At 32.4% G+C, this 23,027-nt stretch overlaps 1 protein-coding gene across 1 annotated transcript; it reads left to right on the top strand.

Annotated features, from left to right (window-relative positions):
* The first annotated feature begins 18,562 nt into the window (after window positions 1-18,562).
* LOC141710886 (protein-tyrosine-phosphatase PTP1-like) lies at window positions 18,563-22,191 on the top strand. Its single transcript, XM_074513384.1, has 9 exons — window positions 18,563-18,753; window positions 18,892-18,988; window positions 19,086-19,168; window positions 19,253-19,411; window positions 19,514-19,648; window positions 20,808-20,956; window positions 21,047-21,188; window positions 21,583-21,668; window positions 21,896-22,191. Exons 1-8 carry the CDS (start codon window positions 18,598-18,600, stop codon window positions 21,664-21,666), a joined length of 1,005 nt encoding a protein of 334 aa, XP_074369485.1. The 5' UTR covers window positions 18,563-18,597; the 3' UTR covers window positions 21,667-21,668; window positions 21,896-22,191.
* Window positions 22,192-23,027: the final 836 nt, after the last annotated feature.

Raw genomic sequence — 23,027 nt, 5'->3', positions numbered from 1 at the left:
AATATATTAAAATTAGATAAAAAAAATTACAAAAAAACACTACCCCAACTTACATAATTACATATCTATTGTTTTAAACAACAAACACTTCATCGTGCATCATCAACCCAACTTCTTCTCATTAACACTTCAGTCGTGCATCATCAACCCAACTTCTTCTTCATTACCATGACTTGGCAACTATGACTCTATTTGATCTTCACCGCGGTTAATATACAAAACTATTATTTTATTTTCTTAAATATAATTATTCGTGTTATTTTCGAAAAATGAGCAATTTTTGTTATTTAAAGTAAAAAAGTTAATGTTTTTAATAAAAAATATAATTTGTTAGTTAATATTTTTGAAAAAGTAGTATAAATAATATAGATACAAAAATAATTATGTGTATTATATAAAACCAAGTATAGTATAGATTGATCAATTATCAAATTTTTAATATTTCGACGTGAAATCCGTGAATGTTATGGTTTTTATTTACAAAATCTTTATTAATTTGAAATATTTTAGAAAAAATTTGTAAAACTTGGGTATTTATGAAAAAATCCCAATTAAGAATCAAATTAAATTCAAACAAATGAAAAAATACTGATGTTCGTTTGATTTTAATTTTGACTTTATCTTAAATTCTATAAATTTGATTTGGACAATTTTATAGCAAAAGTAATATTTAATTGAGTGACGGTTTAAACATTTTTTCCAACACATATTATCCAAAAATTGAATTTTTTTACGAAATTTGCATTATTAATTGCATTATTGTTAGTTGTGTAATATTCCGTTATTTCAGATCCAACTATTTTGATCATATAAAGATCTAATTGTACTTATTAAATTGGTAGTATGGGACCATGACTACCAAAAAATTTATTTAAGATCCTTATTATTAATATACTATATTTAATATAAAATAATATTAATAAAATAAATATTAAATAATAAAAATGTTAACAGCAAAAAAAGGACTACCAGTATCCCGTGCATGGCTAGTTGTGTACTCCATCACTCTACTGGATTGTTTACGTTACTTTTCAACACGTTTTTCAATACTCGTTTAAAGTATATTTTTATAATATTTTTTTTAAAAAAAAATTCTAAAAAAAAGTTTCTTGTTTAAATTTTTATTCAGAAAAAAAAAATTAAAAAAAATATTATGAAACTATACTTTATTGAAATCTCGAAATACGTGCAAACGGTACGTAAATAACTCACCGGGAGTAATAGATAGATGCTATGTTGTCAAACTTTATCCTAATGAAATATTTTAATTTTAATGTTATACGTAATAAAATATTTTCATGTGCAATATTATAAGAACGGATAATTTCAAGTATAATTAATATGACATTTATTATATTTTAAAGGTTTATTTTCGACCAATATTTGATGAATTATACTAGTATTTTTTATGGGATCATATTTGTTTATTTATTAATTATAAATGTTCAGTATATTTAGTTTAAATTGGATCAAATTTGAATAAATTTATATTATTTAGTTTTATTAAATGAAATATCCAGTATTTGTAATGACGAATAAAATAAAACATAAAAAATAATTTAACATGCGAATTAAAGCAAGGATAGTGAGCACCAATTTAATAACATAACAATAATCCCTAAAATATAATATTTTGATATTTAGTTTGAATTACTCTTTTTGGTGTACATTTAAAGTAAGAGTTAGTGGAAATGTTTTCTGAAAAATTCATGAAAGCTAGTTCAATATATTAAATTTTAAATTATAAAAAATATATTTTAAAATGGTAATAAAATATTGTATAGTAGATAGTGCGATGCTAGGTTGTCAAACTGTATTGTAATGAAATATTTTAATCTTCATCTTATAGGTAAAACAATGTTTCCATGTGCAATGTTATAAGAACCATATTGTAATGAAATATTTTAATCTTCATCTTATAGGTAAAACAATGTTTCCATGTGCAATGTTATAAGAACCAAGAATATTAGGTTGATATGTCCGCTGTATCAAAGCCCTGTATTTGTATATTATCATTGCACAGGCACGAGGGCAACTGTTCCACTATAAAAATCATCAAACTAATAATTTGTAACTATGCACATATAATATTGTCGTGGAATAGTGCGATGCTGGTTAGACCACGAGTCACACAGAACTAATTGTTTCCTATTTAAAGTCTGCACTAATCAATATATTCTTAATGTTTACTAACACTAACTTTTAAAAATTACTTAAAATGCCCTTCTATATTTTCCTCTTCTTAATCAATTTTTTACCCTTTTTGGTCATACAAAATTCAAATACAGGATCCATTTTAATAATCCGACCCGGTTACAACCCATGGATTTATCCAAATTCAATTTATCAATAAACAATACTATATTTAGCGGATACTCCATACTCACTATCCATGGGTTCCGGATACTCCATATTCACTATCCAACATATTTGTCTTAATTCAACATGGTAACTACCAATATTACAGCAATCACAATTATTCTGCAAAGAATAAAAGGAATGTCCGATCACAATTATCATCTAATATATTTCAATTTTCTTGATTGTAGAGCTACATTATTCTGCTGATTCTTCTTTGTAAACATAATTTTTCATTGCACAATTTGTTGCATACCACGTTATCAATACAATCTATAAACTTCTTACAATCTCGAATGGACGACAAAGCAGCTGACAGATATATGAATTCAACTGGATTTGGTATATGCTTCTTCTTTTTTATGTTAGTTCATTCTTATTTGTACTCTTTGATCAATTTCTCTTTTACACTCTTTCATTTCACAATTTAATTTATATCTGAATAATCATCTTACAAGGTCTGATTTTACACATAATAAGGTCTTATTTGCACAATAATCAACAATTGATTTTCAATTATCGAGATAAGGTCTGATTAAAAGTTGCATGTATTTATCTGTTTATTTTTTGATTATTAGTTGTATAACCAGAGTCCATATTCATTCCTGATATAGTGTAAGTATCGATTACCTTTCAGAATTCCTAGATGTTATTCCAGGTTTTAACAAATGCGTCAATAAGATAGAAATGCCATGACCATAACTTTTCAGAAACTTTACTGCTACTTCCATTCAGCAGTTCTGGGGCCATCCAAGGTAGTGTTCCCCTGTCTCCCCTGAAACCAAGGTATTGCGCTTGATTTTTGACAGACCAAAATCAGCAACCTGAAAAGTAGTAATTAACCAATGATGAACAGATGTTTAGCTTGAGGCATTTTTTAAAATAACAGTACACACAAGGTAACTCATACATGAACAATGCACAATGGCCCTAGAAGGATGTTTCAGGTTCACCAGTAAGTTGTCACATTTCAAATCAAAATGCACAATGTTTTTTGAATGTAAATACTGTTGTAAACCTCACTAACAAATATAGCAACATAGAAGCAAGTGTATAAAGAATTTAGCAAGTTTAGGCCAAGACCACAGTTAACAAAACAAAACATGCAGGTAAACAAAATCAGTAACTGAAATAACGAAGAGAGAAAGAAAGATGTACCCGAAACCATAGCTTTTAACAGTGACTGAAATAAAGGTTCACAGATACAAAATGCCAAGAAAAATGATCACAGCTGAGTCACCAGGCCTTGCTCGAAGTCCTGGCTGCTCTTGAAGAGAATATTGCCCCTACCTGCTGTGTTTGGGATGCACACAATATCTCCACCAGGATAAAACAGCTCGGAGTTTATGTTAACAGCAGCAACAAAAGCTCCACTTCGGCCAGCACCTCAGTCGCCGGAAAATATCAGCACTTCAGGACTTTTGGGAGAGAAATGCAGAGAGGTTGAAGAGAAGAGAAGAGAATGTAGTGTATATAATACATTCACTTTAACCTCTATTTATAGGAGAGGAGAAAATGAAACTGTCCACACACTTAATGTCTGAATTAAACTGCTTCATTAATAAAAAAATCAAAACTGATCAGATTTTGAATTTAAATTACTTATAACAGCTTTTCACATTAACACCCACATTATTATCAGAACTTAAGTTAATTTCTGATCTGATATCAGAACTTAAGTTAAGTTCTGAGATATCATATCAGAACTTAAGTTCTGATTTTATTCATCAGTTACAGATCAGATTATATTATTTGTCCAGGTTCAAGGTATTTAGACTAAGCCCAACAATTTATAATAATCCAATCACTGATAAATAAATTCGAATTAAAATTAATTCTCAAATAAATAAAATCCTCGCCCAGGTCACCTCGCGTACACGAGACGCCGAGACATTCGCCCAAATCGCCCTTCGACCCGGTCCGGTCCGGTCTGGTGCGTGGCGGGCGGGGCGGGGCGGGGCGCGTGTGTGTGTGTGCGCGCGCGTGAAGCACACAACAATACAATGGACCATCACACACCTTAGTAGTTGTATACTACTCATGTGGGTAATACCATATAAAGCACACACCCTCCTTTATTTATTTCAATGTAGGACAAACATTCTCAAATTTTCCAAGCTTTTCCAAGCTACTTTCAACTGTCATTTCATATGGATTTCATTAAGAAAATTCTTAAAACCATACATGAAAATTTAAGTTCAAATATCATTGAACAATTTCCAATCATTAGATTTTAGGATTAACATCAAGAACATAATTAAATTAAGCTCTAAAATCCTAATTTTCTAACAATCCCCCACAAATCCATACAGAAATGCGATCAATTTCCCATCATGACTTGTTTTTCAGAGTCGGTACCCTTCCGGGTTTGAACCCTCCTAATTCCTCTACTTCAATGGCTATCGGACTCAGATGGAATGTTTCACCTTGAATCTTAATCCGTTTAGTATAACCATATTCCATAGACGATGACAAGTCAAAGGTTATGGTGCCAATCTACGGCTTTGAGACATTAATGGTCATGTCTCGATCCTGTTCGTCGAATGCTTCAAGGATTAACCCTATCCTCTAATTGCGACCACACAATTACATTCGCTTAGCTGGGCATCTCCAGAGATATACTGCCTCTATCTCGTCAAATGACTTGATCCCATTCAGAGTTTTAACACTCTTGCTTTTCTGGCAGTGTCAGTACCTTCTAGGTTTACAGGGGATAGACTCAGATACTATAGTATCAACTATGTAGCAAAGGTACTTCCAATTCATCCTTACAGCTTGTTATTACCCATTGAATATACTTCGAGGGATCTCCTCTCATGTGTATTGGGTTCCCACTGTTGATGAATTATGATGGGTTGACAGTCCCATCCCCAACCTTGACTTAAGGACCACTGCAGGTTCCAGTCCTTTAGTAAGAGGATCAGCTATATTATTCTGATTTCCTATGAACTCTATAGCTATGATCCTATCAGTCACTAAACCCCTTATAGACTTGAGTCTAACTTGGATGTGTCTCTTAGTTTTAGCATTATGTTTTTTACTGTTAATCTTGTCGATAGTTGTTCGACTATCACAGTGAATAGCAATAGCAGGAAGCGGTCTGCTTACTACAGGTATTGCAGATATAAGTCCGTGTAACCATTCAGCCTCCGTCCCTGTAGCGTCAAGTGCACACAACTCAGCCTCAAAAGTAGACCGGGTAATTATAGTCTGTCTGCTTGACTTCCAGGATATTGCTCCACCAGCCAAGGTGAACACGTATCCAGTCACTCCATTGGAACCAGACTTCTTAGCTATCCAACTTGCATCACTGTACCCTTCAAGCACACCAGGAAATCTCCTGTAGTGTAAACTAAGGTACATTGTGCCTTTTAGATATCTAAGTACTCTATCAAGAGCATCCCAATGAGTTCTGTTTGGACAGCTTGTATATCTAGCCAATTTAGACATATAATATGAAATATCTGGTCTAGTACAGTTAGCAAGATACTGCAAGCTCCCAATAATCTGAGAATACCTTAACTGAGACACAGGCACTCCTGAAGTATTCTTGATAAGGGCAACTTTCGAATCATAAGGTGTACTAGCGATTCTATACTGTGAATAACCATATTTCTCAAGTATAGATTTCTCTATATAATGAGATTGAGTCAAGGTTATTCCTTCAGTGGACTGAATCAGTTTGATTCCAAGAATCACACTTGCCTCACCCATATCCTTCATTTCAAAATGCCTTTTCAAGAATTCTTTAGTCTCGTTAATAATCTCAATATTGGTTCCAAACAGTAAAATGTAATCCACATATAGGCACAAAATAACACACTCATTACCTTTAACTTTAGTGTAGACACACTTATCACTTTCATTAATCTTATAACTGAAAGGCAATATAGTTTCATCAAACTTTTTATGCCAATCTCTGGGAGCTTGTTTCAAGCCATAGATGGACTTGATCAACTTACATACTTTCCTTTCATTGCCTGATGCAACAAATCCATCAGGGTGATCCATATAAATCTCTTCCTCAAGTTCACCATGAAGAAAAGCCGTCTTTACATCCATCTGATGGATGATAAGACCATGGACTGAAGCCAATGCTATAAGCATTCAGATTGTTACCATTCTTGCAACCGGAGAGTATGTATCAAAATAATCAATTCCTTCCTTTTGCTTAAAACCCTTAGCTACCAATCTAGCTTTGTACTTATCTATTGAGCCGTCAGGGTTCAACTTCCTTTTAAAGACCCATTTGCACCCAATAGTAGAACACCCAGGAGGGAGATCAACCAACTCCCATGTTCCATTAGAAACAATAGAGTCAATTTCACTCTTGACAGCGCCCTTCCAGTGCCTTGACTCAGAAGAATCCATAGCTTGCCGGAAAGTTAAAGGTTCGTCCTCGATATTGTAAGTGATGAAATCACCTCCAAAATCCTTGACTACCTTTGCACGCTTACTCCTCCTTGGTTCCTCTAGTTCCTTAGGAATAGAGCTACTACTAGGTTCCGCCCCCACATTTGTCATCTTTTCCACATGATCAGGAATAGAACTTGATGTGTGAGTAGGATCTTCCTCAGAAGTCGTTTCAGGTATTCTAGTCTTCATAGGGTAGACATCCTCAAAGAATGTCACATCTCGAAATTCAACTATCGTGTTTGCCACTATACCATCTATGTAAGATTTTAACACTAAAAATCTCATAGCTGTAGTGGTTTCAAGATAGCCCAGAAAGATACAGTCAACAGTCTTTGGACCCAGTTTCTTTCTCTTGTGTTCAGGAACAAGCACCTTAGCAAGGCACCCCCACACACGAAGATACTTAAGACTAGTCATCCTGCCTTTCCATAACTCCAAGGGTGTTTTATCCATGTATTTCAGAGGGACTCTATTTAAAATATGGCAAGCCGTATTTAGAGCCTCTCCCCACATGTATTTAGGCAACCCAGAGTTAATAAGCATACTATTAATCATATCTTTAAATGTTCTGTTCTTTCGCTCAGCAACCCCATTAGACTCTGGTGTGTATGGTGGAGTAACTTCATGAACTATACCATTGTTTGCACAAAATTTTATTAAAAGCATTACTCGTATACTCACCACCTCTATCAGATCTCAATCTTTTAAGTAGCTTACTAGTTTGTTTTTCTACTTCAGTTTTATATATAATGAATTTACTAAGTGCTTCATCCTTATGTCTAAGTAAATAAACATAACAGTATCTACTACTATCATCTATAAAAGTAATGAAGTATCTAAACTGGTCCTTGGTCAACACACCACCAAATTCACAAATATCAGTGTGTACTAAATCTAACAAGTCTGAATCCCTAACAACGTTATGAAAAGGTTTCCTTATCTGTTTAGCAGACACACATACTTGACATTTAGAATTCTTTTCTATGGTATATTTTGGAATCAACTCTAAGTTCATCATGTTCTTAAGAGCACCAAAGTTTAAATGACCTAGTCTAGCATGCCATATATTTGAGGATTCAATACAGTTAACAGTAGGAATAACATTATTATTCAAATTTCCCAAAACGAGATCCGCATTAATAACAAATAAACCATTTGACAAGTAACCCTTGCCAAAGAATGTACCAGTGTGAATAAGAACTACTTTATTCCACTTGAACGAAATTTCAAAACCACTAGAAACTAAACAGCTTCCACTTATTATATTTCTACGCATGTTGGGAACATGATGCACTCTCGTCAGAGATAGAATACATCCTGAAGGGAACTTCAGATCTACGTTTCCAACTCCATGTACTTGAGCAACACTAGCATTCCCCATCTTCACAGTCAGGCTATGACTCTGTTGATAAGATACAAATAAACTAATATCAGCACAAATATGTACATTAGCTCCAGTATCTATCAACCATTCATTTGACAGATAGGTAGAAAATATCACAGGGTTGTAGGATACATACCGGTCAACGTCGGTTTCATAAGCCGTAGTCTCACCAACAACCATGTTCACTACAGGCCCACTTGCGGTTCCAAGCACAACATTTGCTTGCGCTACCTCGGTTTTCTTCACTTTCTTCGTAGGGCAGTCCTTACTCCAGTGCCCAACCTGCCCACAAGACCAGCATGGTTTGTTTGCCTTGGATTTCTTGGCCTTGTCCTTGTCACTCTTAGGTTTATTACTATTAGCTTTCTTAGCAAAAGCCTTCCTCTTTTGTCCTACAGTTGCTATGTTTACCTTTGAGGTACCGTGTTCAGTTGGCATCACATGTCCCTGTTTGGACTTGTGTTGTTCTTGCACCGAGATGTCCAGCATAAGGTTGGTCCAGGTGATCTCTCCTTTCTGTCTTTTCAGGGAGAGAGAGAACTCTTCCCAAGACTTCGGGAGTTTTTCAATCACACTCATCACCTTGAACTTCTCCGGGAGATTCATTCCAGACTCCTTCAAAGCATGCACTATCATCTCGAACTCATGCACCTGCTCAGTCATGGACTTATTGTCCACCAGCTTGAACTCGAGGAACCTTGCCACAGAATATTTTTCTAGACCTTGTGAGTCAGTATTATGTGTCTGGTCCAGCTTCTCCCATAAGAGTTTTGCAGAGTAGGCATCAGAAGAATAGACATCAAACAAAGTGTTTGTTAGTGCCGCCAGAATTGCTGCCCTAGCCACTCCATCCTTCTCAGCCCACTTCGCAAAAGCCTTAACTGTGTCAGCCTTCTCTTGATCCACTACTGGTTTCTCATATTCCACAACCGGCCACAGACCCTTTATAGTCAGCCACAACTTCATCCTTTTCTGCCAGCGAGAAAAGCCAATGCCACCGTTGAATTTCTCCGGTAAACCGGTTAGTTCAACAGCCTGTGGGAAACTATAGGTGGTCCAATCAATGGCCCCAGCAGTTGCACCCGAACTGCTACCACCACCAACGATAACCTCACTTTCGTTAACCATTATGCTAAATTCTATATAACTAATATTCTCTTCAAGAATGTTGTAAACCTCACTAACAAATATAGCAACATAGAAGCAAGTGTATAAAGAATTTAGCAAGTTTAGGCCAAGACCACAGTTAACAAAACAAAATATGCAGGTAAACAAAATCAGTAACTGAAATAACGAAGAGAGAAAGAAAGATGTACCCGAAACCATAGCTTTTAACAGTGACTGAAATAAAGGTTCACAGATACAAAATGCCAAGAAAAATGATCACAGCTGAGTCACCAGGCCTTGCTCGAAGTCCTGGCTGCTCTTGAAGAGAATATTGCCCCTACCTGCTGCGTTTGAGTTGCGCACAATATCTCCACCAGGATAAAACAGCTCGGAGTTTATGTTAACAGCAGCAACAAAAGCTCCACTTCGACCAGCACCTCAGTCGCCGGAAAATATCAGCACTTCAGGACTTTTGGGAGAGAAATGCAGAGAGGTTGAAGAGAAGAGAAGAGAATGTAGTGTATATAATACATTCACTTTAACCTCTATTTATAGGAGAGGAGAAAATGAAACTGTCCACACACTTAATGTCTGAATTAAACTGCTTCATTAATAAAAAAATCAAAACTGATCAGATTTTGAATTTAAATTACTTGTAACAGCTTTTCACATTAACACCCACATTATTATCAGAACTTAAGTTAATTTCTGATCTGATATCAGAACTTAAGTTAAGTTCTGATATCAGAACTTAAGTTAAGTTCTGATATCAGAACTTAAGTTAAGTTCTGAGATATCATATCAGAACTTAAGTTCTGATTTTATTCATCAGTTACAGATCAGATTATATTATTTGTCCAGGTTCAAGGTATTTAGACTAAGCCCAACAATTTATAATAATCCAATCACTGATAAATAAATTTGAATTAAAATTAATTCTCAAATAAATAAAATCCTCGACCCGGTCGCCTCGCGTATGCGAGACGCCGAGACATTCGCCCAAATCGCCCTTCGACCCGACCCGGTCCGGTGCGTGGCGGGGCGGGGCGCGCGTGTGTGTGTGTGCGCGTGAAGCACACAACAACACAATGGACCATCACACACCTTAGTAGTTGTATACTACTCATGTGGGTAATACCATATAAAGCAAACACCCTCCTTTATTTATTTCAATGTGGGACAAACATTCTCAAATTTTCCAAGCTTTTCCAAGCTACTTTCAACTCTCATTTCATATGGATTTCATTAAGAAAATTCTTAAAACCATACATGAAAATTTAAGTTCAAATATCATTGAACAATTTCCAATCATTAGATTTTAGGATTAACATCAAGAACATAATTAAATTAAGCTCTAAAATCCTAATTTTCTAACAAATACTCCATTCCAAAGGCTGCATCCATGGCAATGATGAGTTTCTTCCAGTGGTCAAGATGCCTTAAAACAAAATAATGTATTTATCTGTTTATATTTTGATTAGTAGTTTAAATTTTTTGAACTATAATGATGCGAAAAGAATTTCAGAATTATATGCAGACCTTCTTCTGACGACTGTGATATATTTTATATAATGTAGTGAAATCCCCTTATACACCAGAAGTTGACAAACATCCTGTATGCATAAAGAGTCAGCTTATGTTCTCGCTTCCTGCTTCGCGGATTATAACAGACACCGACCATGGAAGTCATGTTACTCAACCGCCTACAGATAGTACAAATGACAATGGTAATTACAGTTTTATGTCGTTCTTACAAGCTAATATGCATACAAATTAATTGATGATAACCTGTATCGTCGCTATTTGAATTTATAGTTTCAACTTCTGGAATTTTCCCAAACTCATGTGTGAAAAAAGTAAGTTAATAGATGAACCGTAATTCTGTTGAGCTGTTATCTTCAAATAATTCCAATACCCCTGTTGATCAGATTTTTTTATTTTCGTTATATTTACTCGAAACTGATCGTTATATACGTATATTTTTAATTAGTCCATACTCAAGTCTAATTAAAAGTCAGTTATTGACCTTATTGCTATGTCAATATTTCAGATATAATGCCAATACTTTCTTTGAACAGTATATCAAAATATTGAAAGCTGAGTCTACCACACCATGTAGTTAGCCAATCAGAGATTTTCTCATAATTTTCAGCCAATCAGAAGCCACCATTTCAATATCAACCAATCAAAATTCATGAAATTCTTTCCTTTTTCAGAGACTTAACCATGATGTTAACCACCTTCGGTTAGCCTTAAATCACTCTAATTAATGTTTATAATTTTATCATTAATTCTAATTCAAATTCAAAAACATTTCCTTTTTGACTTTTAAACTTTACTTACCATTTTAACAAAATCATTTCCTTTTTAAACTTTTTACCATTACTAACAAATCTCTCATTTATAAATCTATAATTTCAGATTTTCTCATTACTAACAAATCTATAATTTATAAATCAACTATTTCGGATTTTACCAATTTTTTTTTAAATCTCTATATGTAACGAGATAGGTTAAAATCATATCTCCAAAATAAATAAGTATTTATAATTTATTAATTATAATAATATAAAAACGTGACATTCTAAATTCATTTAATGTAATAGTGTGATATTCCGTTGATTTTCAACCAAATACAAACAAAGAATTCAAAATTGAAATGTCATAAATCACGCACATGATTTACTTAATCTTTATATTTAACTGTATCATTTTATATAGTTAACGAGTTAGCTATGATTATGGCATAATATGCATTAGCTTAAATCATTCATGTATAAATAATCACGTGCATTATTTTTTCAATCTCCAGATTTGACTGTATCTTTTCCTTTATTTAAAGTGTTAGGTATAATTAAATATGATTATACGATTAATGTCGATCTTGCGTGTAATTAAAGTCGATATAGTTGTCAGATTTGATTGTATCTTTGCGTGTAATTAATGTTGACAACTAATTTTTATTTGTAAACAAATAATGCCTCACCATAATCAACTCAAGTTAATTTGATACTTGAGAGATGCACAATGTTTTTTGAATGTAAATACTCCATCCCAAAGGCTGCATCCATGGCAATGATGAGTTTCTTCCAGTGGTCAAGATGCCTTAAAACAAAACAATGTATTTATCTGTTTATATTTTGATTAGTAGTTTAAATTTTTTGAACTATATTGATGCGAAAAGAATTTCAGAATTATATGCAGACCTTCTTATGACGACTGTGATATATTTTGTATAATGTAGTGAAATCCCCTTATACACCAGAAGTTGACAAACATCCTGTATGCATAAAGAGTCAGCTTATGTTCTCGCTTCCTGCTTCGCGGATTATAACAGACACCGACCATGAAAGTCCTGTTACTCAACCGCCTACAGATAGTACAAATGACATTGGTAATTACAGCTTTATGTCGTTCTTACAAGCTAATATGCATACAAATTAATTGATGATAACATGTATCGTCGCTATTTGAATTTATAGTTTCAACTTCTGGAATTTTCCCAAACTCATGTGTGAAAAAAGTAAGTTAATAGATGAACCGTAATTCTGTTGAGCTGTTATCTTCAAATAATTCCAATACCCCTGTTGATCAGAATTTTTTATTTTCGTTATATTTACTCGAAACTGATCGTTATATACGTTTATTTTTAATTAGTCCATACTCAAGTCTAATTAAAAGTCAGTTATTGACCTTATTGCTATGTCTAAATTTTGGGTTTAGTTTGCACTAGCCCATAATATTTCCATGAAAGGCATTTATAGTTAGTGCATTTGTTCCTGGAAGAGCGTCTCTGTCAAAACTCCCAACTTCTATGGGTTTTTTGTGATTGGTCTTAAGTGGTAAAGGACGGTCTGCATTATATGCCTTCCGACAGATATATTCCTTGATCCAGGCAAGGAGTTCATATTAACTTCTGGAGTCTTCTCTTCACTAACATGTTCAGCCTTAGAAAGAGAACTGAAAGGAAACATGATAAATTGATAAGCATTATAGGACAATTTCATATTTCTAGATATATTAAAACTTATAGGACAAATTGTTAATCATTATAGGACAAATTGTTAATCATTATTTCTAGATAACATAACAGTTCCCTAATGTAAACCTTTTCATCTTAAATTTAATATATATTTATCTCGGCAATAAATCTTTTGCAACCAAGTATTATATTTTGTGTGTTGCATGTTTTATTATGAAACATGAAATTTCTTTTCCCTCCAATAAACAATTTAGTAATGTCTCAATCGATGATACTATAAAAATATCCCAGGCACACTTCACACTACATAATTAATTTTTTGTCGATATTGATTTAGATGACATTTTATAATGTTTATTTTTAATCTCGAAGAACTTCGTATTTATGAGGATGGGAACTGAATTGTTCCAGTTATATCAGTGCAATGATAAAAATAGTTCTCCACTTGGTCTAACATAATATTTACCAAATTAATATTTTTATATGTTTGTTTCTTTGTACATTTTTTAATTCCTTCAAAACTAATATCCTAAACACACTACTCCATATAAATCATGTTCAATGTTTTAATTAAGATTTAATATCCTCAACAATAATTTAATACTGATTAATATATTACATGAATCAATAAGAGTTAATAGGCATATATATTATGTTTTAGGAAATTATACCCTCTACAAATATAGATATAGATATATTTCTAATTGAGTCTTTTTATAATTTACAAAATCAACAATCGAAATAATATCATACATGTCCATAATTAATATATATATAATTTTAATTGATTCTTTTTATGATTTACATAATCAATAATCAAAATAATATCATACATGTCCATAATTCATGGTATAATTAATTGTTTTATGATTATAAAATCACTGATTTATTATTCAAATCATGGAAAGCGTTATTAAGTCTTGATTTGTCGATATATACATCAATTCCTCCCACTAATTAATATATTAGATTAGATGAATCAAAATCAATAATCGAAATAATATCATACAGGTCCATAATTCATGTTATAATTGATTGTTTTATCATTACAAAATCACTGATTTATTATTCAAATTATGGAAACCGTTATTAAGTGCTGATTTGTCGATATATACATCAATTTCTCCCACTAATTAATATATTAATAGGCATATTACGTGAATATATATATAATTTTAATTGATTATTTTTATGATTTACATAATCAATAATCAAAATAATATCATACATGTCCATAATTCATGCTATAATTAATTGTTTTATGATTATAAAATCACTGATTTATTATTCAAATCATGGAAAGCCGTTATTAAGTGCTTATTTGTCGCTATATACATTAATTCCTCTCACTAATTAATATATTATATGAATCAATAAAAGTTAATAGGCATATAAATTATTTATTAACAAATTACACCCTGGAAAAATATAGATATAGCTATAGTTCTAATTGATTCTTTTTATGATTTACAGAATCAATAATCGAAATAATATCATACATGTCCATAATTCATGTTATAATTGATTGTTGTATGTTTATAAATTCACAAATTTATTATTTAAATCATGGAAACCGTTATTGAAATGCTGATTTGACGATATATAAAACAATTCTGCCCACTAATTAATATATTACATGAATCAATAAAAGTTAATAGGCATATAAATATAAATTATTTATTTGTAATCTACCCCTTGAAAAAAATATATCTGTAGATATAGTTCTAATTGATTCTTTTTATGATTTACATAATAAATAGTCGAAATAATATCATACATTACAATAATTAATGCTATAATTGATTGTTTTATGATTATAAATTCACTGATTTATTATTTAAAAATGGAAACTATTATTTAAGTACTGATTTGTCGATATATACATCAAGTTCTCCCAGTAATTATGTCTCATTCACGTATATAAATCATGTTCATCCTTTCACAAAAAAACACATCTATCCACAAACAATTAGTAAACACTACGCAAACGTAATAAAATCAAGAGTTGTAGCAACAATGTTCGATCAAATTTCTTATCTCGACCTCTCTAGAACCACATGGAAAATTAAAGCAAAGAGTAACTCGAATGTGGACTTCGGTTCCAAACTCTTCTACCGCAAGCGATGTCATCAAGGGATATAACCTCATTCTGCTGGATGATAGCGTAAAATATAATTTTTTTTTACTTATAATAGTTACATAAATTTTTACTTAAATATCAATCTCTTTATAAAATGTTTGTTCTCTTTAACTATTTCTTCACCATTGTTTGTTTATGTAGGATTGTCATGTATATGCTTATGTATATCCAGATTACTGGAAAATGCATTCTGATAAGATAGTGGAGGGTGGTGTATATGTGTTTTCTAATTTCTACACCAAAAAAGATCTTGGAACACTTAAACCTGTTTCCTCTAAGTTAATAATTAATTTCTCACCTACGACCACCGTAGATCCTGTTGATGATGATGTTATGATATCTACCCACAAATTTGAATTTGTGGATTTGAGTGAATTATTTGTTGTTGCTCAAGCAAATGGTAGTGCAGAATTTCCTGAATTTTCAACAGGTTTTGAAGACACAATATTATTTTAATATTTTAAAAGTTTTTTCTATGCCAAGTGTCTAACATCAAGATTGATTGAGATGTGATTGGAGTATTAGAGAGTTATGAGGAGCTTTCCAAAATTGGTACAAAGTTTGGTCAAAGAGAGATTGTTCATTTTCGGATTACTGATGGAAGGTATAAATTTTCTTGGTTCTTTATGATTATTGTTTGTGTACATATATTTAATAATTCTTTCCAAATTGTATGTTTACTATTACTTTATCTATTATTTTCTTCTAGGGATTCCTCCAAAGTTACGGTGTGGGGTAATCTTGCAATTGCAATTGATGCACGTTACAAAGAGATTTCGAAAGAAGAGCCAGTGATTTTCATAGTGACCACTACCAAACTTAAGATTTTTCATAGTTAGTTAAATTTTAATGCATTAACCTATTTATTAATAAAACTATCAAAAATATTGCAGCAATGAAGCTTATTTTTCAAACTTTCTTGGTTGCAGCCTCTGTTCAGATTAGCACTCTACCTGCTTCCAAAATATATCTGAACCTGGACCACGATGTTGTTTCTGAGATGAGACAGAGGTTAAATTATGATGCAATTTATTTGAGTAATTATGACTAATTATTATGAATTTATTGTTAATACCATACTTATTTCATGTACTTCATTCCTCAAATTAGACTCCGTGAAGAAGGTTACGTTCATTCGGGGAAAGCTATATCATCATCAACAACTCAGTCCGAAGGGTCAATTTCTAATACTATTCATACTGTCACCCTAAAAGAACTCAGTGAGAAAACTGAAACTGATTATCTGAAGGTATTAAATAGTTATTTTCTTTAAACAGTAGTACTAACTACATATGTAATGAAATTGCAACTGCCTTTTTCTTATATAACCTCCAAACAGTTGTATTCATCATATGTTAATCATTTTTTAGATGAATTTCCTTTGCAAAGTGAAAGTTAATAATGTGGAGGAGAGTGACGGATGGTGGTACCGTAGTTGCAGCAAAATGGATTGCTTTGGAGAAGTCACAAAATTGGAAGGAAAATATAAATGTTCCACATGCAATCAAAACAATCCTGTTCCTCAAAAAAGGTTGTATAATTGTAAAATTAAACCCGTTTACAGTTATATGAAAACTCAAAAAACTATCCATTTACAAAAATCCTGTTTCCATTGTCCATATAATTCTGACAGTTTTCTTGGTAATAGCTGTATCAGTAAAATTATCAATAAATTAAACATTTATAACACAGAAAAGTTAAAAGAAAACATTTAAGAAATAACCGACCATTTTACTTATCCATGGCGCTATATCAGATGGTCGGATGGTGTGTTTGTAAAAAGTTAATTCCCTTCCAAGTACGCTAAAAAAATACCGCATCCTCGCCTTCTCATCCTCCAAATTATCCAAACCGAGAATGAACTCTTTTTCTTTTATATTATTAGGTATATTCACACAATTTTGCGAATAACACCCACAATAATCTATTGCAAGATCAGATGAATTATATATCTCAATAAAGAACTTTCCACCTCCAATATAATCCAACAATACCGTATACATTTGTCGGACGTTATGACCTTTAATAAAATTTTTAAATCCAAGTAATTTTTGATTTTCACTATCGTAAACTCCTTCCCAATTAATTCCTCCTTTGCAAACAAGAAATATTTGTCGAGGAAGTTTGGCACCAAATTCCAATGTGAATGGTTTTGGTACTCTCTGTCATCAATATATATGCAAACAATTAATTTTATATTTTTATTAATTTGCCAACTAATATATATTGAGTGTTATATTACATACCAATGAACGAAAAGAGTTATGTTCAGAAATTCCGACTAAGAAGCTTTTCCCCCTAGCTTTAAGGCCCTCTTCTGTGCTTGATAATTGATCTTGCATAATCTGATAATATTGAAATCATTACGTAATTTTCAAGAAAAACTAAAATTACTAAATTGTTTCAAATAATTTAGTACTTTCAAACTATAAATATATATATATATGTTTTGTACTTTCAAACAAAGTACAAACTAACCTGCATCATTTTTTGCCCGAGAGAGATTGTACAGTATAAGTTATGACTTGCAATTAGAGCTGAAACACGAATGCCAATAGGTTGACAATTCATCTTGGTTTTTGTAGGATTTTTTACATTGTATATCTCCAATATATGCAGCTTACTTAATTGAGACAATGATTTTCAATCTAATAAAATTAATATCTTTATGAAGATTTGACCAAGATTGAGATAAATATATTTTATAGTTTCTTTCAATATAATGGATATTTGTGAGCAATATATTTTCCATGTAAGACAACTAATATATTTGTGAACAATACATTTTCCATGTATTTAGCTTATATAAGATTTTACATGATTTTGTAGAATCACTAAAAAACTTTATGAAGGTTTGTAATAAATCAATCGATATCTTTTGTAATTTTTTTTTAGAAAAATCTAGGCTTACAAATTTTTGTAATTTACATGTTTTCTTTTAAAACATATGTTTGTTTCCAAAGTTAAACTGATTTTCCGGATACGCAGATTCTAACAACCAATTGTATAATTTATAAATAATATAAAAATAAATGAAATAACTATTTTAGCTTTGCATTTTTTCACAATATAAAGATATGCTGAAAATTGCGATATTGCACTAAATTAATTTTTTTTTTTTTGCATATTTCAACAAATTTCCGTGTGACGGCTATCTTACTAGTTTATATGATAATACTCATAATCCTTATTCCTTGCTGAAAATCGGAAATGTCGGTCGATGTCGATGATTTGAAACTGAGTCTATCAGCTGATCAGATTAAGCATTGTTCAGAAGCTCTCAAGTTTCTCGAGAACAAGAGAATTAACCACAGCGAATTACTCGAACATGAATTTGATTCGTTGCCGCCACGGGACAAAAATATTGTACTTTCTCTTTCTCTATCTCTCTCCTTGTTGAGTTTTGTTTTCTATTCACGCCTGTTATTATTTCACAACTTTTTAAAATTTTGTGATCAACCCTACTTTCCATCTGGTCACTGATCCATATATTCTTATTCACAGGTTAATGGTTTAGAAATATTGAAAGAGCCGCAGAGGTTTTCAGTGGCTTACAGCGAAAATAATATGAACAAGAACCGTTATACGGATGTTGTGCCATGTATGCTATGCTATATATTTCTATGTTTATCTAAAAGTTGATATAGTTATGATACTCTTGTATTAGATAATAATTTCCTCAAATAAATTGCTTTCAGTTGACACAAACTTGGTTCGCTTGAACCCCTGTAGAGATTATGGACCATCAGTTACTGGATATATCAATGCAAGCTTCATCACGGTATAGCTAATACGTCATTAAGTTACTGGAATACAGTACTAGTGTCCGAAGCTCTTTCATATTAGTATAACTCTCTGCATGTAGGCTTCTGCATCTAAGAGTGTCTCAGAGTTCATAGCCACACAAGGTCCACTGCCCACACAGGATCCAATTCCGGACACCTATGAAGATTTTTGGGAGATGGTACTCCAGCACCGTTGTCCTGTGATTGTAATGCTTACTCCATTTGCTGACAATGATAAGGTATTTCCTCTTGCAGAATTATAATAAGTATTCTGATTTTCATGAGCATTTGAGCTCTAGAATTTGTTTCTCTATTTCTTATTACTAAAATTTCTTTTGCAGAAAGAAAAATGTGGAGACTATTTTCAGACAAGCGATGGTCCAAGAGAATTTGGCAATATATGCATCACTACTAAATCGATAAACACAACCAGGAATTCTCTAGTTCTGCGTAATTTGGAGGTGAATTACAAAGAGGTAAGGTCGTAATTTGGAGGTGAAACTATATAGTTGGTTGCAATTTATGACCATTATGTGCTAACTTGGTATATGATTTTATTAACTATTTTTTTCTTTTTTGGAATGTTAGATGTGCATGATAATAGTTGCTCTTGTAATAGTTTCTGGTATTCATAGGTTTTCTTTATGTTCCCTCTGTAAGATTGCACAAGAAATGAATCAAAATGATGAGAAAAATAAAGTAAATTAGTTTTTTCTGCAACACAAATATGAGCACGACTAGTGATACTTTTTAATCTTTCACAATTAATTGTGGAATGTCTCAAAATTCCAAATGCCCCAGCAAAGCCGCATAGTAGTCAATATAAAATACTATAACTTGTTTCTTACTGTGCAAGTTTATTTAGGTTAAGCAATCTGAAGGTGACTGGTACTGCAAATTGGTAGAAAAGAAATTTAATAGTGCTAAAAGTGTTGCTGAATACTCTCCTGTGAGTGATTGTGTATATATGCAGTGATCTAAAAAAAATAAAGAAATAATGGAATTGAGAAACTAACTAGTTCCAATATGATATGAAATTAGCATGAACATCAATAACACCATATATATATATATATAACAAAACTCTTCAAGTGAATAAAAATGCACATGCTTATCTTTGTCTATGTTGCTGGCCTCTCTGACAAGATGAACCGCTTTACCTGTTTAATTAGTCATTAACTCGTTATAGTTCATATATTTAAACTAGTGCAGACCATATTGATCATCTCTACTTTCAGTGGCAGTAATCTGCTCCTGTTAATATTATTACAACAAGAGCGATTTGCTTTGAGTATTATAGTAAGGTGTCTGAGATTGTGTTTCCAACACTGCCTATATTCTTATAGTTTAATGTCAATCTAATTTGAATATATAATACATCTTATAGTTGTTATTTGTTAATGGCCTATATAATCATCCATGAGAAATGTGCAACAACAGTTAAAAGGATTGACATCGTAGAAATGACTTTAGCAGTGATTGTCAATTACAATCATGGAATTGACTTCCTATTGAGCTAGCTGTCTAATTTTGTAACGCGTTGTACTATGATCAAATAGATTACTAGTTTGCAGTGCTTTATAACAGAAACTGGATATTGATTTTTTTTTTATATATTCTTTTCATGTCCTTTAGTCAGAAGAGCCACCACTGTCGATTTTGCATATTCAATATTGTGATTGGCCTGATCAAGGAGTTCCCAAGGGTACCTTGGCTCTGCGTAATATTTGGAGAAGATTAAGTACTGTACTACCTATCGCAGGACCTATTTTGGTGCATTGCAGGTTGGTTTCACAGTCTAATGAATATCCACTCTTTTATGATAGATAGTAATTATTTTATGTGCATCTTAAGAAATTTCTACTACTTCGCAGTGCAGGTATAGGGAGAACCGGAACGTACTGCACTGTTCACAATACTCTCCAGAGGATTCTTATTGGGGATATGTCCGCTCGGGATATTGTTAAGACTGTAAATACTTTCAGGTTACAGCGAACAGGGATGGTTCAGACAAAGGTAAATATACCTTTCGTGTTGTAGCTCCCCTCCCCCTCCCTCCCCAACACACACAGATGCCCAAAGATAAAGCAATTTCTGGATAGCATACAGTTAAAAAATATTCAAACTATTGCCTGATATCAATGACATGGTAAATTAAATAAATACCATGGTGGCACTATCCAGTTATAAATCCTCTAACTATCGCCTGATAGCCACCATTATCTGTTACTCTGATCAACATAAATGTTGCCCCATTTAGTTCAGGAAAATTTTCTTTCCTCTGCCATTTTCAGATAATTTTGAAAATAAATTTACACTTGCATGGTCGGAATGAGGAGCTTTAGATTTTTCTGATTTTGCACGTTCCATCTATTCTTGTGTTAACTTTCTATGATTACTTTTGTTTCAGGAACAATACGATTACTGCTATGATGCCATTATAAAAGAACTAGAGGACCTTATTGCAGAAAACAATGGTCACAAGAGTTCTTGATGGTATGCTCATTGCTTTTGGGTTTGGAGATCATAAAGCTCCATGATCCATATAATCTTTAACCATAATGTGGAGGATACTAATTTAATTTCTTGTTTTTATATATGAAGTTTTCTTTTTGCTAAGCTATAATGTTATTATTTCCTAAATATAATTGGCTTTGATTGCTGGATGCCTAGATTCTTGAACAAACTGAAGTTCAGTCCTATCTTATTCATTATTTACACAGTTGAGTTTCCAAAAGTCGACCAGTCCTCATCACCAAATGCTGCCATTGTGTTCCAAGGGGAAGTGAAATACGCACCAAAGGGAAGAGATATCATATGGCACTCCTTTGACGCTGTAGTGTACTTCTTCCAATGGCCTCCGAAATTGATATCTGCATTCAAGCAAATCTTGTATAAAATTTGATTGGATACTTGCTTTCACTGGGTTTGGGTAATAATTGTTGGTTTGTGTAATATTCTTGAACTTTGAAGCTTTCTACGATACATCCAATGTTTGATTTGGTTTGAACTTTGAACACGAATTTGTTTAGTCTGTTGAATGCTTTTGATCTTTAAATCTTTGACCCTTACTTAGAAACCGAAAAAATACATGACTATAATTAAGAAAATCATTACAGTTTATCCTGTGCCTGGCACTGGTTAGCCATTCCATATTATTTTGTTTTAACGGGAAACTTTGTACAAAGTAAATATTAAGTAGTACAGACCACCAGACTAAACCTGGTACCTGGTAAATTGAGTGTTTGCACATCAACTGACAATGGTATTGTGTTTTCGTGTATTTCGTTGTAACAGAATAATATCAAGTAAAAGGAGACTGAGCTTCAACAACCAGTTTCAAGTACTCTGCCTTGGTGTTTGGTGCTTGGTGCTTGGTGCTTGGTGCTTGGTGCTTGCTCACTGGCAATGCTTTCTCTCAAAAAAAAAAAGCAAGCACAAGCGAAACTGTTATATAAAAAAATTGCTCAAATACATTGATTGGCTTTATTACAGACTCGAGGTTGGACAGAAGCTATTAATTTAAATGGATAAGGCCAGAAACGGAAGAATAACGCAAATGCAGTCGCATAAAGTCGTTCGCCACGTTTCAATGTGACAACGAAGTACATCAAATTTCTGAAATAGACTAGAATATTTTTATCTAATTATTGAAATTAAAATTGAATATTTTTATCTACCCTTCTTCAAAGAAAAATAGATTAAAAATAACAGATTAGCTAGTCTTATGGCCTTATTAGTGTCGGCATTTTTTTTCTATTAACAAAATACTTATTTTTCTTTTATAATCGAATTTTCAACTCGAAAAATGCCAAATTTTATTAGTGTCGGTAATTGTGTTTTGTTAACAATATA

The sequence above is a fragment of the Apium graveolens genome, chromosome 3, assembly GCF_009905375.1.
Source record: "Apium graveolens cultivar Ventura chromosome 3, ASM990537v1, whole genome shotgun sequence".
Lineage (NCBI taxonomy): Eukaryota > Viridiplantae > Streptophyta > Magnoliopsida > Apiales > Apiaceae > Apium > Apium graveolens.
Note: the sequence above shows the minus strand (reverse complement) of the source record. Positions and strands in the feature narration are given on the sequence as shown.

Bases quoted from the DNA above. Each gene is read 5' to 3' on its own strand.
- LOC141710886 (XM_074513384.1), top strand. From the start codon at position 18,598: ATGTCGGTCGATGTCGATGATTTGAAACTGAGTCTATCAGCTGATCAG. The intron at 18,754-18,891 runs GTACTTTCTCTT...TCTTATTCACAG, and splicing joins CGCCACGGGACAAAAATATT to GTTAATGGTTTAGAAATATT. The intron at 19,649-20,807 runs GTAAGGTCGTAA...CATGTCCTTTAG, and splicing joins TGGAGGTGAATTACAAAGAG to TCAGAAGAGCCACCACTGTC.